Source organism: Engystomops pustulosus, chromosome 10 (genome assembly GCF_040894005.1).
Source record: "Engystomops pustulosus chromosome 10, aEngPut4.maternal, whole genome shotgun sequence".
NCBI classification, from domain to species: domain Eukaryota; kingdom Metazoa; phylum Chordata; class Amphibia; order Anura; family Leptodactylidae; genus Engystomops; species Engystomops pustulosus.
In genome coordinates, this window is record NC_092420.1 from 95,715,269 (window position 1) to 95,734,322 (window position 19,054).

Genomic DNA, 19,054 nt, shown 5'->3' on the forward strand with positions numbered 1-19,054 from the left:
ACCCGTCTCACCTGCAAGGTGGCACTGCCTGCCCCCTGGTACCGGGCACAGACAGGGCAGGGGCTGGGGACTTCCAGGGAGGGAGTGGGGGCTTTACTTTTATTACTAAGATGAATTCAATAATTACAGAGACTGACAGCTGAGTCCTGGGGAGATCCTGGGAGAAGTTATCAGTGCACAGGAGTCAGTCCTGGTTCTATATAATGGAAGTCGTCATCTGCCTATATATATATATATAATTTATTGTTATACATTATCACATTATACACTATATAAATTAAATAGCACTGAGTTTAAAACTTAAGCACAAATTTATTATAAAAAACTTTTCCCTAAATTCCCTTAAGATCCCTGGATCCATGATATGATCATATACTGTAGATATCCATCCCCTCAGTCACAGTCGGGGTCCTGGGTTTTCATATGTCACATGCACAAGCCTGAATGCACATGCGCTGCTTGTCAGCTGTAGTTACTGAGGGTCTGGATCTCTTTAGTACAGGAGAATTAATGTTGCTATTCACTGCTATTATTCTGCACAAGCCCCTTCCAAAGCCAATAGGGGTCTCCCTCCCTTTCTTCTACTTTAAAAAAGCCAATTATTTTCTGGGTAAAAAACTTCACTTCTACCAAAAACATTAATCTATAGGTTTAATTATGTACTAGAGACATCCAGACCCCTCAGACTCTAAAGACCCCATATCATTGTGTGCCCGAGGGGTAGAGGCCTCTGGATACTCATTGTTCCAAACAAGGAATCAAGGCTAGGGGGGGACCAGAGAATAGTAGTATGTGCCCACCCTGCCCCGGGCATGATGGATTCCCCCCAATGTATTTTATGGATTAAAAAACAAATGTTACATTCTCTAATATTTGTTGCAGATCAGTGACAGCTCAGATTAAAGGGAAAGTCGCGTCGTATGGGGGGGAGGGCACTGATAAATTCAGAAAATGTATGTTCAATAAAACAAATTTGGAAAACTTTGCTCTTTTCTGTCTTTCCTTTTTGCTGTATCTGGTGACATTTGGACAGAACCAGGATCCAATGTTGGGTTATTAGTTCTAGGCCTGAACAAAAGTAACGGACGGTGTGAGAAATGATGATGGCGGCTCCTGGATCCCTGCACAATGTCCACGCATGAATCGCAATTTATGAGAATCTGCAGCTCTGGTCAGAGGAAGAGAATTACATTAACTAACAAATGTATCGGAATTAGAATAATAATAATATTGTGTCTTACTTGGGACTGCTGGTAAATGTATTGGGACCTGGCGCAGGCTATAATGGTACGGCACTGCCCCCTCCCCACCCAAAAGGCATAAAGGAGGAATTAGTTGCAATTTCCGTCTCTGTGTCTGATATCTATTGATGTTCTATCTAATTAACATCTATCTATATATAATGTATCTATCACATATGAATAGATCATCTATATATCTATCACCAATCTATTATCTATCTATCGGTCAGAGTGTGTATTATATTAGTAAATATATGTTTCACAATGAGTTTTTTCGTACTTTTAATCTCCTAAAAATATCCTCATTCCATTTTGCGGAGTCAGTGATGGATGTGACAGGTGACTGCGCTCCCGGTGACTGCGCTCCTGTCACTGCCTATGATCAGGCCGCAGCAGACGTTTGCTTGGGTGTCTGTGTGGTTCTGTGCCAATTCACCGGTTAGTCATTGTGCCTGCCCGAGCCAAACTTTCCCTCCCTCTGATTTACTGAATCACAGTGCAGTTTATTTAACCAAGGTTTGAGCTTCACAATGATTAATCCATATTTACGCCTGAAAACAAACTAATCTGTAATAGCACAAAGGTCCCCGGTGAGGGAGAGGGGCAGCACCAGGGTGACCTTACAGCAACTCACAGCCCGGGTGTCACTACCTTCTGTCCCAGGGATCAGCGAGCATAGCCGTCGCTTAATGTCATACATTACATACAGGATAGTAGTAGTAGTACTGTGCTGTGCCCATAGATACAGGATAGGAGTAGTAGTACTGTGCTGTGCCCATATATACAGGATAGGAGTAGTAGTACTGTGCTGTGCCCATATATACAGGATGGGAGTAGTTGTACTGTGCTGTGCCCATATATACAGGATAGGAGTAGTAGTACTGTGCTGTAGCCATATATACAGGATAGGAGTAGTTGTACTGTGCTGTGCCCATATATACAGCATAGGAGTAGTAGTACTGTGCTGTTCCCATATATACAGGATAGGAGTAGTAGTACTGTGCTGTGCCCATATATACAGGATAGGAGTAGTAGTACTGTGCTGTGCCCATATATACAGGATGGGAGTAGTTCTACTGTGCTGTGCCCATATATACAGGATAGGAGTAGTAGTACTGTGCTGTAGCCATATATACAGGATAGGAGTAGTTGTACTGTGCTGTGCCCATATATACAGCATAGGAGTAGTAGTACTGTGCTGTTCCCATATATACAGGATAGGAGTAGTAGTACTGTGCTGTGCCCATATATACAGGATAGGAGTAGTAGTACTGTGCTGTGCCCATATATACAGGATAGGAGTAGTAGTACTGCGCTGTGTCCATATATACAGGATAGGAGTAGACACGGTGACCGATCCTGTAGAGGCCGCACATGTATGTCACATCCGTGGTCATGTCACCTGCAAACATCAGAATGTTCTAGTTCCCTATAGATAATCTCCTGGCCAGGAACCACCCAAATATCTGAACATTGTGTAATTAATCTGGATTATTCTCATCAGTGACTTTATGTGTCAGAATGAAGGACGAGACTGGGACGATAAAATACATTTCTGAAATGGGCTGCCGAGTCTCAAGCAGAAGATACATGATACATAGATATGAGATAGATAGATAGATAGATAGATAGATAGATAGATAGATAGATAGATAGATAGATAGATATGAGATAGATAGGAGATAGAGAGATAGATAGATAGATAGGAGATAGATAGATAGATAGATAGGAGAGAGATAGATAGATAGATAGATAGGAGAGAGATAGATAGATAGATAGATAGATAGATAGGAGATAGATAGATAGATAGATAGATAGATAGATAGATAGGAGATAGATAGATAGATAGATAGATATGAGATAGATAGATAGATAGATAGATAGGAGATAGATAGATAGATAGATAGATAGATAGATAGATAGGAGATAGATAGATAGATAGATAGATAGGAGATAGAAAGATAGATAGATATATGAGATAGATAGATAGATAGATAGGAGATAGATAGATAGATAGATAGATAGGAGATAGATAGATAGATAGATAGATAGATAGATAGATAGATAGATAGATAGATAGATAGATAGGAGATAGATAGATAGGAGATAGATAGAAAGATAGATAGATAGATAGATATATGAGATAGATAGATAGATAGATAGATAGATAGATAGATAGGAGATAGATAGATAGATAGATAGATAGATAGATAGATAGATAGATAGATAGGAGATAGATAGATAGATAGATAGATAGGAGATAAATAGGAGATAGATAGATAGGAGATAGATAGATAGGAGATAGATAGATATGTGCAAATGACCCAATGTATCTAAATAGTCACTAAAAAAACAACAATAAAAATTGCATCCAATTAAGATAATCCCCCCCTCCAGAACGCTATGATCTCCAATTATTTACACCACCAGCATGCAGAACACCAATTTCTGGGGTCTGTGTTTCGGGTATTTGCCCCCTCTCCTTAGGGCTTCCACACATGAAATCCTCATACATTTGTTCCTGCTCTCAATACACATGTAGGAAACAGCCATTTCAGGACCTTTGAAGGTCCTCCAACTGTCCTGAAAGCAGCAGAAGGGACTCATCCTCAATTCCCCAAGAAGCTGATTCTAGGACCAGGAAGTGATTCTAGACTTGTAGGGGCAATAATATTCCTACAGCCCGGGGCCCAGGTCGGTCTTAATCCCCCCCCCCTGTGGGATGGGGGGGCTGCCCCCGATATTGCCCCCTCTCTCCCCCTACACTACATCTCCCGGCAGTCGGGTCTGGAGTCTGCCACAGCCATTGCCCTTTCCCTCCTCTGCACTACATCTCCCAGCAGTCGGGTCGGGATCTGCCCCCGGTATCTTCCCCTCTCTGTCCCTGCACTACATCTCCCAGCAGTCAGGTCAGGGATCTGCCCCCGGTATGGCCCCCCTCTCTGTCCCTGCACTACATCTCCCAGCAGTCAGGTCAGGGATCTGCCCCCGGTATGGCCCCCCTCTCTGTCCCTGCACTACATCTCCCAGCAGTCGGCTCGGGATCTGCCCCCGGTATCTTCCCCTAACTGTCCCTGCACTACATCTCCCAGCAGTCGGGTCGGGGTCTGCCTCCGGTATCGAACCCTCTCTGTCCCTGCACTACATCTCCCAGCAGTCGGGTCGGGGTCTGCCTCCGATATCGAACGCTCACTGTCCCTGCACCACATCTCCCAGCAGTCGGCTCGGGTAAGGTCCCCTCTCTGTCCCCGCACTACATGTCCCAGCAGTCGGGTCGGGTATCGCCCCCTCTCTGTCCCCGCACTACATGTCCCAGCAGTCGGGTCGGGTATCGCCCCCTCTCTGTCCTCGCACTACATCTCCCAGCAGTCGGGTCGGTATGGCCCCCTCTCTGCCCCCGCACTACATCTCCCAGCAGTCGGGTCGGGTATGGCCCCCTCTCTCCCGGCTCGGGCCTGGTCCCGGGGGATGGAGGACGTGTCCGGAGCTCGCAGTCCTCTCCTCCTATTGGCAGAGGCGGGAAACTATGCAAATGATAGCAACTGCGGAAATAAACAAGAGACTGACGGAGAGATAAGTGTCCCAGGACCCCCAGTCCCCCGGACAGCACGGAGTGACCCTCCCGTGCCATGACACCACTACACGGAGGGGCTCTAGAGCTCTGCCGGTCATGAAGCCGCTATAGGCCCCCACGTGCCCCCCCTGTGTGTGACATGGTACGTGGCGACACTAAGTTACTCTCTTGCATTAGTTATGATGTCTGATCTGTGTGGGGAGGGGGTCTCATATATGGGATGGGGGGTCTCAGTATATGGGAAGGGGGTCTCAGTATATAGGGGGGGGGGGGCTCTTAGTATGTGGAGGGACTACTAGTATATAGGAGGTTTGTAATGTCTCCTATGTTATAGGGGGGTCTTATTATAAGGGGGGAGGGGGGCCTTATTATAAGGGGGGAGGGGGGTCTCTGACATTGGGGGGGTCAGTAGTAAATGTTCACTTTGCAGAATAATAGCAGCAATGTCTGCACCTCCCTGCAGCAGGAGGCAGAGGGTTGGGTTTCCTTTCCTTCTGCTGCTGAGAATTGCTGAGCTCTGCACATTTTGCTCCATCCCAGCCTGAGAGAAGGGAAAAAAGTCAAAAAAAGAAATAAGGGAGAGGGGACTGTACAATGTAGAATGTGGCCTCCCCTCCCCCTGACACAAAGGAAGTGTCTAGACAGATGAGCCCCGGCCAATCCTCAGCCACATTGCTGTGATGGATGTGGCTAGTGGCCAATCAGCTGCTGGGATTCTGCGCTTGGAGGGTGTTTCGAGGCCATTTCTGGGTCTCCTCTAAAATGAGGGGGGTGCAGAGGGGGGTCCTGGCGCTGCATGGGGCAGAGACTTTGCCTGAAGTTTGGTGTTAATGTGGAAAACTGAGGATGTGGATGTGTGGGATGTTTACCGCCTCTGCTACATTGTATCTGCGCTTTAACCCTTCATCTCCTAGAGGACAAATGCAGGGAGAGAATAATGTTATACCCCGGGGTCAGGGGCAAAGATTAAAATCACTGCCCTAGTTCAGTATTATTTGGGGTCATAGGAGAAAATCCTTTGCAGCAGTAGATTCTTTGTACAGCGCAATGGACTATGTTGTTGTAATTAGAGGCAGCGATGGATTTGCCAGTGATACAAACCATGAAATTGTTCAGATTGCAGAGAAAAAGAACAGTATAGGGTCAGTTATAGCAGAGTAGACATGGGGGGCAGAACTATGCATTGGGGGGCAGAGCTATGCATTGGGGGGGGGCAGAACTATGCATTGGGGGGCATAGCTATGCATTGGAGGCAGTGCTATGCATTGGGGGGCAGAGCTTTGCATTGGGGGGCAGAGCTATGAATTGGGGGCAGAACTATGCATTGGGGGGGGGGCAGAGCTAAGCATTGGGGGGCAGACCTATGCATTGGGGGCAGAACTATGCATTGGGGGGGGCAGAGCTATGCATGGGGGGGGCAGAGCTATGCATTGGGGGGGGGGGCAGAACTATGCATTGGGGGGCATAGCTATGCATTGGAGGCAGTGCTATGCATTGGGGGGCAGAGCTTTGCATTGGGGGGCAGAGCTATGAATTGGGGGCAGAACTATGCATTGGGGGGGGGCAGAGCTATGCATGGGGGGGGCAGAGCTATGCATTGGGGGCAGAGCAATGCATTGGGGGGGGGCAGAGCTATGCATGGGGGGCAGAGCTATGCATTAGGGGGGCAGAGCTATGCATTGGGGGCAGAGTTAAGCATTAGGGGGGCAGAGCTATGCATGGGGGGCATAGCTATGCATTGGAGGCAGTGCTATGCATTGGGGGCAGAGCTTTGCATTGGGGGGCAGAGCTATGAATTGGGGGGCAGTGCTATGTATTGAGAGGGGCAGAGCTAAGCATTGGGGGGGCAGACCTATGCATTGGGGGCAGAACTATGCATTGGGGGGGGGCAGAGCTATGCATGGGGGGGCAGAGCTATGCATTGGGGGGGCAGAGCTATGCATGGGGGGCAGAGCTATGCATTAGGGGGGCAGAGCTATGCATTGGGGGCAGAGTTAAGCATTAGGGGGGCAGAGCTATGCATGGGGGGGCATAGCTATGCATTGGAGGCAGTGCTATGCATTGGGGGCAGAGCTTTGCATTGGGGGCAGAGCTATGAATTGGGGGGCAGTGCTATGTATTGAGAGGGGCAGAGCTAAGCATTGGGGAGGGCAGAGCTATGCATGGGGGGGCAGAGCTATGCATTGGGGGGGCAGAGCTATGCATGGGGGCAGAGCAATGCATTGGGGGGCAGAGCTATGCATTAGGGGGGCAGAGCTATGCATTGGGGGCAGAGTTAAGCATTAGGGGGGCTGAGCTATGCATGGGGGCAGAGCTATGCATTAGGGGGGCAGAGCTATGCATTGGGGGCAGAGTTAAGCATTAGGGGGGCTGAGCTATGCATGGGGGCAGAGCTATGCATTAGGGGGGCAGAGCTATGCATTGGGGGGTAGAGCTATGCATTGGGGGGGGCAGAGCTATGCATTGGGGGGTAGAGCTATGCATTGGGGGGGCAGAGCTATGCATTGGGGGGTAGAGCTATGCATTGGGGGGGGCAGAGCTATGCATTGGGGGGTAGAGCTATGCATTGGGGGGGCAGAGCTATGCATTGAGGGGGGCAGAGCTATGCATTGGGGGGCACAAATAATTCTGCAGAATCTGCCCCTAGAAAGATGTGGACTGATGGAGACATCACCATATGGGGTCTGTAAGGAAGGGGTCACATGTATGCGGTGACCCCATCAGATACTTATCTATAGTAGATGAGCTTTATTAGTGCAGGTCTATAAGCATTTCCTATATAGTGGATATATATGGAACGGGGGGATATGGAGGATATCACCAGATGTATCTGCAACTAAGATTCTATGGGGTCACCCCATAAGATAATCTGTCCCTTCATGTGCACATAGGTTTCCTATATATATGGGGACATATGGGTTCTGGATAGTTGGGGAGGCATCACCATGGGGGATTGTGAGTTCATCTACAACTAAGGGGCCCTATATATTATTCACCCATAGTAGATGCTCTCCTATAGCCGATGTATATAGAGAGAATATAAGGGACAGTTAGGAGCCAGGGGGTGCATCTGTCTCGGGGTCCGTGTTATACACATATCTATAGAGTGTGATACAATCCCGCTCGCTGTACACATTCACAATCGATACATTATCATCCATATTCTGCCAGTCGCCCTCCGTGGGCTCATCCATCATGGTTGTCTTGGCTGGTGCAGTGTAAATGGCTCCATACATTAGTGAGTTATAGCTCCATAGAGGGGGCGCCCCCACCCCCCCCCTTCTCCAGTAATTAGGAGCCGGGCTGTGATCTTCACATTCTTTCACTTACAGCTATAAATCATTGGAGGGTAACATAGTCATAGACACAACTATTTTTTTTTAATGTTGTCCCCATGTCATTGTCACATTGTGGCGGCTCCATCACTACCTAGTGGCTCAAAAAAAAAGTTTTCCAGAACTTTGGTCAAGCGTCTTTGCCCCATTAACCCCCATTGTACGGGGGCCATGGCCTGTGTTGGAATTGGAGGTGCGCTGAGGTCACCCCGGCAGATTCTCCGCCTTACACTTCTGTGTATATTTACCACATAGTAAATGCGCTCCTCTGGTGTGTGTGTATATATGTTTCCCATATAGCGGATTGTAAATGCATTCTTGGGCGCGGTGCCAGGAGAAGCCCGGGAAGGAGTCATTTCCAGCGGGCATTCAAGGCTAACTCCTGCCTGACTCACCTCCACAGCCGCTCAATAAAAGGCCATTTTTACTCCGATTCTTTGCTTCCCTTTGATTATTTGCTCCTTGTTTTACCCGCTGTCAGGAGGGAGGACGCCCCGGCCCTGGCACAGGCTCTGGACTCATTGTTTCCCCCTGATTTTAGGTCTTGTTTGGGTCCTGGGAGGTGTGAGGGAGGCAGAAAGCTGAGGCTGAGCTAGAGTGTCAGCCTAGAGGGCGCAGGGAGGCCGCACAAAGGGCGCCAAAGCCTCCCTCACATAATATGGAAACCACAAGAGTCTGAGAGACATTTACTGTACAGAGAGACAAAGCCCAGACCCCTCCACGTCCCCCTCACCCCTCCCAGCTCCCGCAGGAATATTCTGCAGCTCCTCACTGCAAGTTTAACCTCAAAACTTTAATATGGAGCAAGTTACTGTGCACTGCAGCAGGGTGTGTGCGGAAAGGGGGAGTAGTAGTACTGCTCACTGTACCCTCATCATCCATACATTGCACTGAAAGACAATGAGTGTTACCATCCAAACAGCATAGAGTATAGGATATAACATCATCACATGGACGCAGATATACAATAAGTGAATACTGATATATACATAGAGCCACGGGTATAAACTATGGATATAGTAATAGAAGCCGAATTATGTGTATACACGGACAGTTATATATTGGGCCGGATCTATTATTGTGTCTGTTCCAGTTTTCTGTCTGTACAGAATGTCTTTGGATCTTTTATTTATAAAATCTCTGCGCCAGTTTTCTACTTGACTTTGCACTTGAGAGAATGGGGCAGATTTACTTACCCGGTCCGGTCACGATCCTGCGGCGCGTTCTCCGACAAGGATTCGGGTCTGCCGGGATTCACTAAGGTGCGTGCGCCCGATATCCACCAGGTGTCGCTGCTGTACTGAGGTCCGCCGGAGTTCACCTTCTTCTTCCTGGTGCATGTAAGTGCTGATCTTGGGGCACAAATTCTTTTTTAAATTCCGCGGTTTTTCTGAATCCGTCAGGTTGTCCGGCGGCCACGCCCCCCGATTTGTGTGGCATGAAAGCCAGCGCCGATGCACCAAAATCCAATCACGTGCACCAAAATCCCGGGGCTATTTGGCACAAATCGGAAATCGTCCGGAAACCCGACAAAAGTGTGAGATTCGGACCCTTAGTAAATGAGCCCCAATGTGTCAACTACTGCACATGTATTTATAAAGTGTCTGCGCCAGTTTTGTGGCACGACTGCTCCGTGTCCGACAAGACAGAAAAATGTGCACCTAAAGGGGCTGTTACTGCTTAGTCTGACCGTGCGCCACATTTATTACTGCAGCTCGACAGAATTGTGCCGCACGCTCTATGGTAAAACCGCAGCTAAAAAAAAGTTGGTGCCCCCTCCTGAGCAGCGCAGGGGGCGCCACATAATACAATAAGACATTGCCCCAGTATTCAGTAATCTCCCGCACCCTGTACATTTAGATACACTTATAGCATATGCAGACATATATGCACATGTACACACACGTATGTATATGAATATGTACATGCAATCCACTATACACACAACTGTATACATAGGCTAAACAGGTATATATATATGCAGAGCACAGGTGCACAAAGACGTATATATACCATAACTGTAAAAATATCCGCAATGGGGCTCATTTACTAAGCTCTGTTTTCGGGTTTTGTGTCGGACTTTGCACATTCTTTCTAGTGCAAACTGCTTGTACAGGTATATAAGATGTGTCCGCGCCACAAATGTGTCACACGCGACCGTTTTATATTACGGCTGCACTATTCTTCGTCCGACACAAATCTCTGCATTGCAAGGGGCGTCCGGTGCGCCAGATTTAACATGCAAATTCCTACAGAAATGTGACGCACACCCCATGTTAATGGTGCACCAAAAAAAAGTTGGTGCACTCTGTCGGGGCAGTGCAGGGGGCGCCAGATTCATGAAGATCGGACACCAGAAATACTGAATCTGGCGCCCCCTGCACACTACGCAGGACACTGCACATAGTACACACTGCACTGCTCTTAATAAAAGTGGCACAGTGACTATATATTATGTATAGATGCAAATAAACACAGCTAAAAGATACAAATTATATAAAATACATATATATATATATATATATATATATATATACACATGTACACGCAATTATACGCAGAGTACAGCAACAAATACAATATATACTGTATATACACTAATATAAACATCACATACAGTTAGATGCAAAGCACATGTACATATTCAGATATATATACACATATAATAAATACAGAGATATACACATAGAACAGGTGTGTATATATATATATATATATATATATAGTGTATAAATAGGAGTATATACATGACATAGTTATACAGAAATCAGACCATACTATGCATAGGTATAGATATATAGACATGTAGATATATAGATATGTTATAACCATAGCAGAGGTGCACAAATATGTATATATTAAGTACAGATGCGTATGTTCGCATATAAATTATATACAGTATATATAGTTATACCCAGAGGCACATGTGTGTTATGTACATACACATATACATTATGTATAGTATTCTTCACAGCACATATGTATACATATATGTGATATATAAATACACATATACAAAAGATATATAGTGTTATAAACAGAGCGCAGGTACATATGTATTATATATAGCACACTGTATATACAATGCTACACACAGCACAGGTACACACATGTATACAATGTATAGACACACACATACATTGTATATGGGATTCTACACACAGGTACACACATATATACAATGTATAGACACACACATACATTGTATATGGGATTCTACACACAGGTACATATACACAATGTATAGACACACACACATTGTATATAGGATTCTACACAGAGGTACACACATATATACAATGTATAGACACACACACATACATTGTATATGGGGTTCTACACACAGGTACACACATATATGCAATGTATAGACACACACATACATTGTATATGGGATTCTACACACAGGTACACACATGTATACAATGTATAGACACACACATACATTGTATATAGGATTCTACACACAGGTACACACATATATACAATGTATAGACACACACATTGTATATGGGATTCCACACACAGGTACACACATGTATACAATGTATAGACACACACATACATTGTATATGGGATTCTACACACAGGTACACACATATATACAATGTATAGACACACACACATTGTATATAGGATTCTACACACAGGTTCACACATATATACAATGTATAGACACACACACATACATTGTATATGGGATTCTACACACAGGTACACACATATATACAATGTATAGACACACACACATACATTGTATATGGGATTCTACACACAGGTACACACATATACACAATGTATAGACACACACACATTGTATATAGGATTCTACACACAGGTACACACATATATACAATGTATAGACACACACATACATTGTATATGGGATTCTACACACAGGTACAGTCACACTGGGGCCTGGACTGGGGGGTGCGTCGCGTTGATCTCGTTTTGGCGCTCGCTGCGTCCAAGTGGTTAATAGTTGGGCAGAGAGAGGCCACGGCTGTTTATAAGGCTTCATGTATACTTTAGACAGTAATTTGTGTGATAACTTTTCTCTGTGGCTTGGACAAAAGTCAGAATGAGAGCCAAAATCTCGTATCTAGGAAACATGGAAAGCCTGTGGGGGTGTTAGCCAAAAGCAAAAATAATTCTGTGGCCTTCCAGCACCTCTCCTGGATTTCCTGAAAATACTAATAGTTAAACAGATGGGGTTTAATGAGTAGAAAAAGAGAGAGCGGAGGCCAGGAAGAAACCTCCAACAAGTCTGAGAGGCCTAAGACGCACAGGGATGACCCCCGCCAGGGGCGCCAATACTTTATACTGGGGTTTTAGTTTGTATCTTGTGGGATATGTCTATATAAACTGCTGCATTACAGTAAAACTGCATTGGTAGAACTACAAGTACCAGCATGCTCTGCCAGAAGATCATATTATGCTGCTATGGATATAAAGGCGTAAAGTAATTAGCATTTTGCATTAGACTAATGGACAGTGCGATATTCTGCAATAAGAGCTGTTAGCAATTGTGTGCAGTAAGACGGAGACTATTCTTGTAGGAGAACTACAAGTACCAGCATGAGACAGCGGTGCCGCCTGTAACTTTACACTAAACATATATTCTGCATTGCAAGTGAAGCTGATGGAGAACTAAAAGTACCAGCATAAGGCAGCAGTATAGTCTGTAACTTTACACCTGACCTACATCCTGCATTAGAAGAGCAGCTGTAGAACTACAAGTACCAGTGAGCCAAGCACTTTTTTCTGAGGTTGTTACCAAATATCCTGCCCTGGGTGCAGCAGTAGTTACATTTTATTATACTTGCGTTATGTGTCATCCTCCAGATCTTTACACATTGTTATATATATATATCGATACAACTTGTACTATGTTACAATGTTAGAGTATATATATATATATATATATATATATATATATATATATATATATGATCATGTGACTGTCACTCTCTTCTCCAGGCTTACCGGGAACTACAAGTCCCATCCCAGCATGGCTCCTGGATCTTAGGATCTGTTACTGTAGAACAGGATGTAAATATTTTGTAAAGTAAAAATAACAATAATAATAATAATATTAGAAATAAAGTCAGAATAATATTCAGGGTGATTGTAAACAACCCAAAGCAATGACAAGTTCCCATGTTCCAGGAGCTGCAGGTTCTGGTCATTACATTGGTGGTTCTGGTCACTGCATGTACAGGCTGGTACTTTGCTGGTTCTGATCGTTGCAGGTTCTGGTGGTTGTTGGTCATTCTTATCTCTGCAAGGTCTGGGGATTGCTTGTTGTGGTCACTGCACATTGCAGGTTTTGGTCATTGCAGTTGCTGGTTCTGGTCATTGCAGGTACTGATTTTAGTTATTGCATATTGCAGATACAGGTCATGGCACAATGCAGCTGCTGGTTCTGATCACTGTTAGTGCTGGTTATTGCCGGTTCTGGCCATTACTTTTCTGGTTCAGGTCACTGTTGGAACTGGTCATTGTAGGTTCTGGTCATCAGTACTATGCAGTTAGTAGTTACTGCAGGTTCTGGTCATTACTTTGCTGGTTCTGATCACAGTTGGTACTGTTCATTGTAGGTTCTGGTCATCACTGTGCAGTTACTAGTTATTGCAGGTTCTGGTCATTAGTTTGCTGGTTCTGGTCAATGTTGGCACTGGTCACTGTAGGTTCTGGTCATCACTGTGCAGTTACTAGCTATTGCAGGTTCTGGTCATTAGTTTTCTAGTTCTGATCATAGTAGGTTCTGGTCATCAGTACTATGCAGGTCTTGTTATTGCCGGTTCTGGTCATTAATTTGCTGGTTCTGGTCTCAGTTGGTACTGTTCATTGTAGGTTCTGGTCATCAGTACTATGCAGGTCTTGTTATTGCCGGTTCTGGTCATTAATTTGCTGGTTCTGGTCTCAGTTGGTACTGTTCATTGTAGGTTCTGGTCATCAGTACTATGCACGTACTTGCTATTGCCGGTTCTGGTCATTACTTTGTTGGTTCTGGTCTCAGTTGGTACTGTTCATTGTAGGTTCTGGTCATCAGTACTATGCAGGTACTAGTTACTGCAGGTTCTGTTCTTTGCACATGTTCTGCTGCCTGTGTGCTGTGACTTGTGCAGAGCACTTTGCCCCCCTGATGCTCTGCAGACCTGCTCTGTAATGTGAGGTTCTGTGAGATCCAGGAGAAGCCCCAGAGCCGGTGCCATTGTGCAGATCTCATTTCCTAAGGAGCCCGGAGGGAGGGGACGGGTGCAGGTCCCGGAAAGAGAGAGAGAGGGAGAGAGAGGGAGTTCTGCATAGTTGTACATTTAACCCCTGCGCCTCCCTCCTGCACCGCGCGGGTTAACACCCGCCTGTCTGGGCACTGCCACCCTCGGCTCTGCCTGTCTCATGTATTGATCAGCCCTTGTGCATGATTAGACTGAGCTGTGATCAGAGCAGAGGGGGTGGGGGGGACACCAGTGGGTGGGGGTTGGGTGCCTGAGCTGCAGTATCCGGAAAGTTATTCCTGCTTTGCAGCTCCTAGGACTGGACCAGGGCACAGCAGCAGCTCGTGCACAGGCGGCACCGAGTGCCAGGGGGTCCCCGGGGGGCGCTGTCTGCACAGGCCTGGGGGTGGGGGGTGAAAGTTCAGGCTCATGGAGCTGCAGAGCTGGAAATGTGAAAGGGAGAAGCCAGAAGCCTGATCCTTCCCTCCTGGCCACTGCCCTGCACAGACAGCAGCATGTACTCACCTCTCTGCCTCACCCAGGTAAGTCTGCACGTGTCTGCCCCTGCATATGCCAGGGGATGTGGGCACCGCGCAGGGCGAGCGTTACTTCTACTGCTGATACTTTGTTGCATTGACTACAACTGGCAGAGACCTTGGCATTGGCACTGGCTGGAGGGGTGACTGGCATTGGTGTGCCCAGACAGTGCAGGAATCCTGGGCACACTGAGTGTGAGCCTGTGCCCTGGCTCTGTAGCACTTTGTTGCTGCTGCCTGGGTGGTGCTGGGCACTGGATTGCAGTATCATGGGCAGCATGTGGCACTATGTAGCTTGCAGGGCACAGTGAGGGGACTGCTGGCAGCCTGCTGTTTGCTTTCATTCTCTCCTGGAGGAGCAGAATGTGGATGAGAGTTGGATACAATGTTGCTGCTTGTGTCGGATACATTGTAGTGTAGTGTGGCTGTGGGCATGTGAGCGGAATAGTGGTACAGCTCGGCTACAGGACAACGTGCACAGGGGCTGGTGAGTGGGATTGCATGGCTGTGTGCATGCTGGAGAGTTGTAGTTGTGCAGGGTTACTGTGTGTGTACAGTACTGCAGTGGTTGTGTCTGTGCTGGTTATTGTAGTGTCTGTGTAGTATTCGGGTTACATGTGTAGTGGGCTGGTGCGTTGTCAGCACTAGTTAGTTGTGTGCACTTGTAAAGGGGCACTAGTTAGTTTTGTGCTTTTGTATATGGGCATTAGTTGGTTGTGTGCACTTTTATGCTGTAACTAGTTGGTTATATGTGCTGTGCACTTGGATCTGGGCACTAGTTGTGTGTACTTGTATATAGGCACTAGGTAGTTGTGTGCACTTGTATATGGGCACTGGTTGTGTGTACTTGTATATGGGTACTAGGTGTTTGTCTGCACTTGTATGCAGGCACTAGGTAGTTGTGTGCACTTGTATATAGGCTCTAGGTAGTTGTGTGCACTTATATTTGGGTACTGATTATGTACACTTGTATATAGGCTCTAAGTAGTTGTGTACTTGTATATGGGCACTAGGTAGTTGTGTGCACTTGTATATGGGCACTAGGTAATTGTGTGCACTTGTATGTGGGCACTAGGTAGTTGTGTGCACTTGTATGTGGGCACTAGGTAGTTGTGTGCACTTGTATATGGGCACTAGGTAGTTGTGTGCACTTGTATATAGGCACTCGTAGGTTGTGTGATGTGCACTTGTATTTGGGCACTGGTTGTGTGTCCTTGTATGTGGTTGTGTGTGCAGAGGCATTGCTGGTTCTTGTAGTGCTCCTGCCCTGTGCAGTGATCTGGTTTGCTGTACTGCCGTGTGTGAATATGTGTCTGGATTTCCCTGCAGAGTGAGTGTGTGTGTGTGTGAGTGTGTGTCAGTGTGTGTGGGGGCCGGTCCTGGCTGTGCTGTCTCTCTTCTCTGGGCAGTTCAGATCTGTCTCTCTCCCCCTCTGGTCGCTGACTATCACACAAGGGGGATGAATTCTACGTGCAACTTTTTTTACCAGGCAGATATCACCCTATGCGGCTCAAGATCTGTGGTAGTATCTCCTCTCCTTCAGGCGGGTGCAGCGGGGCGATGTTGGGGGGGGTCATGGCACTTGGGTTGGCAATGGGCACAGGAGGTGAGGTAGATGGAGCCTCTACATTCATTCCGGGATCTAGATCCTTGCCACCGGTCACTCCTGGTTGGCCAGCTACAAGTGTTTGGGTACAGTGGATTCATGTCTGTGTTTTTTTTTTTTTTTTTTTTCCTTGTCATCTTTAGATATTTAGCACCCGAGACATTAAGAAAAAAAAATATATAATCCCTTGTCGTGAGCTCTCACTTCTCGTAGCCTTTGGGTTAGGGGCGTGGGACAAATTATTTGACTAAACCTGTAATTATAAAATTGCACATTGGAAACTATTGGCAGATTATGTCGGATATATTACTGTACACGGCCACCAGGGCAGAGCTGTGCTGGGTCACTATGTATCGGCCATAAAAAAAAAAATCCAGAATTTTTTTTGTGATTTTTTTTTTTTTAATTATTATTATTTTTTTAAATTTAAATTCATTTTTAACTGTTAAATTGCCACATACTGATCCAGTGTAGCCTGTGCTGCGGGTGCTTAGGCCTCACCCCTTACATGCACATGTCTGAAGGCAGCGTGCCTTAGCAAACTTTTATTAAAACTGCAAAAAAGTAATTTGAAAATGTATTTTTTTTTGTTAACCGTCACTGTATGTCCATGTTCTATAACGTCTTACCGTTCTCCATATGTTACCTGTGTGTGCGCCACGTTTTGCGTTCTGTCTCAGCTGCGTCTTCTTTGCTGTATCTTTCATGCTTTTATTTTTATATTTTTTTAAATATTATTTTCATGTATATTTTTTATTAATTTTTTAAAATTTTTTATGATGAAATATCCAGTCCTTTAGTGTAAAAATCTGAAGTCGTAGTCAGGGCTGTGCACATTCCTTAACCTTTTTTTTTTTTTATAGCGACTTAACACTTGACCTAAAATGAACTTTTTTTTTTTTTTATTGACTTTTATTATCTTTCTAATTTTGTGGATTTTTTTTTTTTTGCTTTTCTATGCCGTGCTTTTATTGCTTCTCTACATGTTGACTGTGATGTAGAATTTATGAGATTATAGCGCACAGACGGCGCTCGATGCATTGTAATTTAATGCAACGTGTACGGGACACTTTGTGCCGGTTTTGTATTTTTTTTATACTTTTTTTTGCTGCCATGGTTTATGTAGCTGTTGTGCCTTTTGGCAGTAGGGGGGTTAAAACTGAGATTTGTTCTGGATATAGGTGAAGGGGGAGTTTGGAACATGAACCTTTTCAGACCCTGTAAGACTATAGGGTCCTGTAATGTAGAAAAAAAAATACTTGAAATATTTTTTAAGTGTCGTGTATCCCGGGGTCACGTATGCGATGTGTCACGTTGTATTGTTGTCCTGTCTTAGTTTTTTTTTTTTTAAATACAAAACTGAATATTTGTGTTGGAAAGTGTGAGAACCCGAGGGGAGGGGGGAAGATTTTGGGTTTGTAGTTATTGCAAATCAACAGGATGATATGGACGAGGTTTGTGTCCGTCCAGTGTAACTTTTTGAGTTCAGTTCCGAAAAACAAAAGTTTTTGTAATGTGGCAGAAAGTGAATTTTTTTTTTTTTCCGGTTCAGGGCTCAGTGCTGAGTAAATGGACGGGCTCAGAACGTTTGTGTAACCTGCGTATCTAAAGCTTAGATATCGTTTTGATTTTTTTAATAATTTTTTTTGTTGATTTTTTAGTTTTTTTTTTTTGGTAATGGCAGCTTAAAACCCGAGCTCGGAAGAGTTGTCTAGTCACAGCTGCTGAATTATTAATGTAGCAAAGTCGAGTTTCCTCTCTCTCTCCTTTCTTTACCTACTTCTAGAAGTAAACATTAAAGGTTTCCTCCGCACGCCCCGCGTTTCGTCCAACTTCGGGGACAGACGTTCCTGTTTGAGCAGAGACTTAGGTTGCACTTGAACTAGGATCTTAAAAAAAAAAAAATTAACCTTCCAAATTTTTTTTTAATAAAATTAATAAAAAAAACCTAAAAATTTTTGGCTATACCTCAGGTACATAGGTGATTGTCAATGTATTATTTTCCCCATTATTATTCCATTCGTGATTGGAAATTTTTTACTGTGCTCCTAAAACCTCAGATCAACCCCCCCACCCCCTCCCGAGACGTAAACAGATGCGATCTGAGCGGCAAAAATATTTCTCGGGATAATATGATTTATTAGTCAGCTTCATGTCTTCGAAAAAATGTTTCATACGCTAAATAGTTGAAGTTTTTTTTTGTCTTTATAAAAAAAAAAAAAAAACTTACCAAACTTGAAGAGCTGGAGGTTTAACCCTTTCTTATATCCATAGAAAAAATTATTAGGTAGACGGCACAATATTCCCGAAATTAGAGGGGACAAAATAATTTTTTTAATAAACATCTATTCTATTATTTCACGGCTTTTTTTTTTTACGCCTCGCGAATGATGAGGATCGGCAGTGTTTTTTTTTTTTTCTGGACATGATCATTACTATAACTAATAAGCAAAAAACTGATCGGAATCAGCAAAAATAGGATGCAATTTTTTTCCACTCCCCCCCCCCCCCCCATTATCTTCGGCCTTGATTGATGTCACC

At 44.9% G+C, this 19,054-nt stretch overlaps 1 protein-coding gene across 16 annotated transcripts in view; it reads left to right on the plus strand.

The window, feature by feature from the left end:
• The window catches only part of NFIA (nuclear factor I A), a 381,842-nt gene that overhangs the window by 101,216 nt on the left and 261,572 nt on the right, over positions 1-19,054 (plus strand). For 5 of the 16 annotated variants that reach the window (XM_072128281.1, XM_072128282.1, XM_072128285.1 and 2 more), the window contains exon 1: positions 14,765-14,913. The exons of 2 other annotated variants lie outside the window; for them this stretch is intronic. In XM_072128281.1, coding sequence (XP_071984382.1) covers positions 14,887-14,913 — 27 coding nt within the window. In that variant the 5' untranslated portion in view covers positions 14,765-14,886. 9 more of the 16 variants (XM_072128272.1, XM_072128274.1, XM_072128275.1 and 6 more) reach the window with 7 other exon arrangements.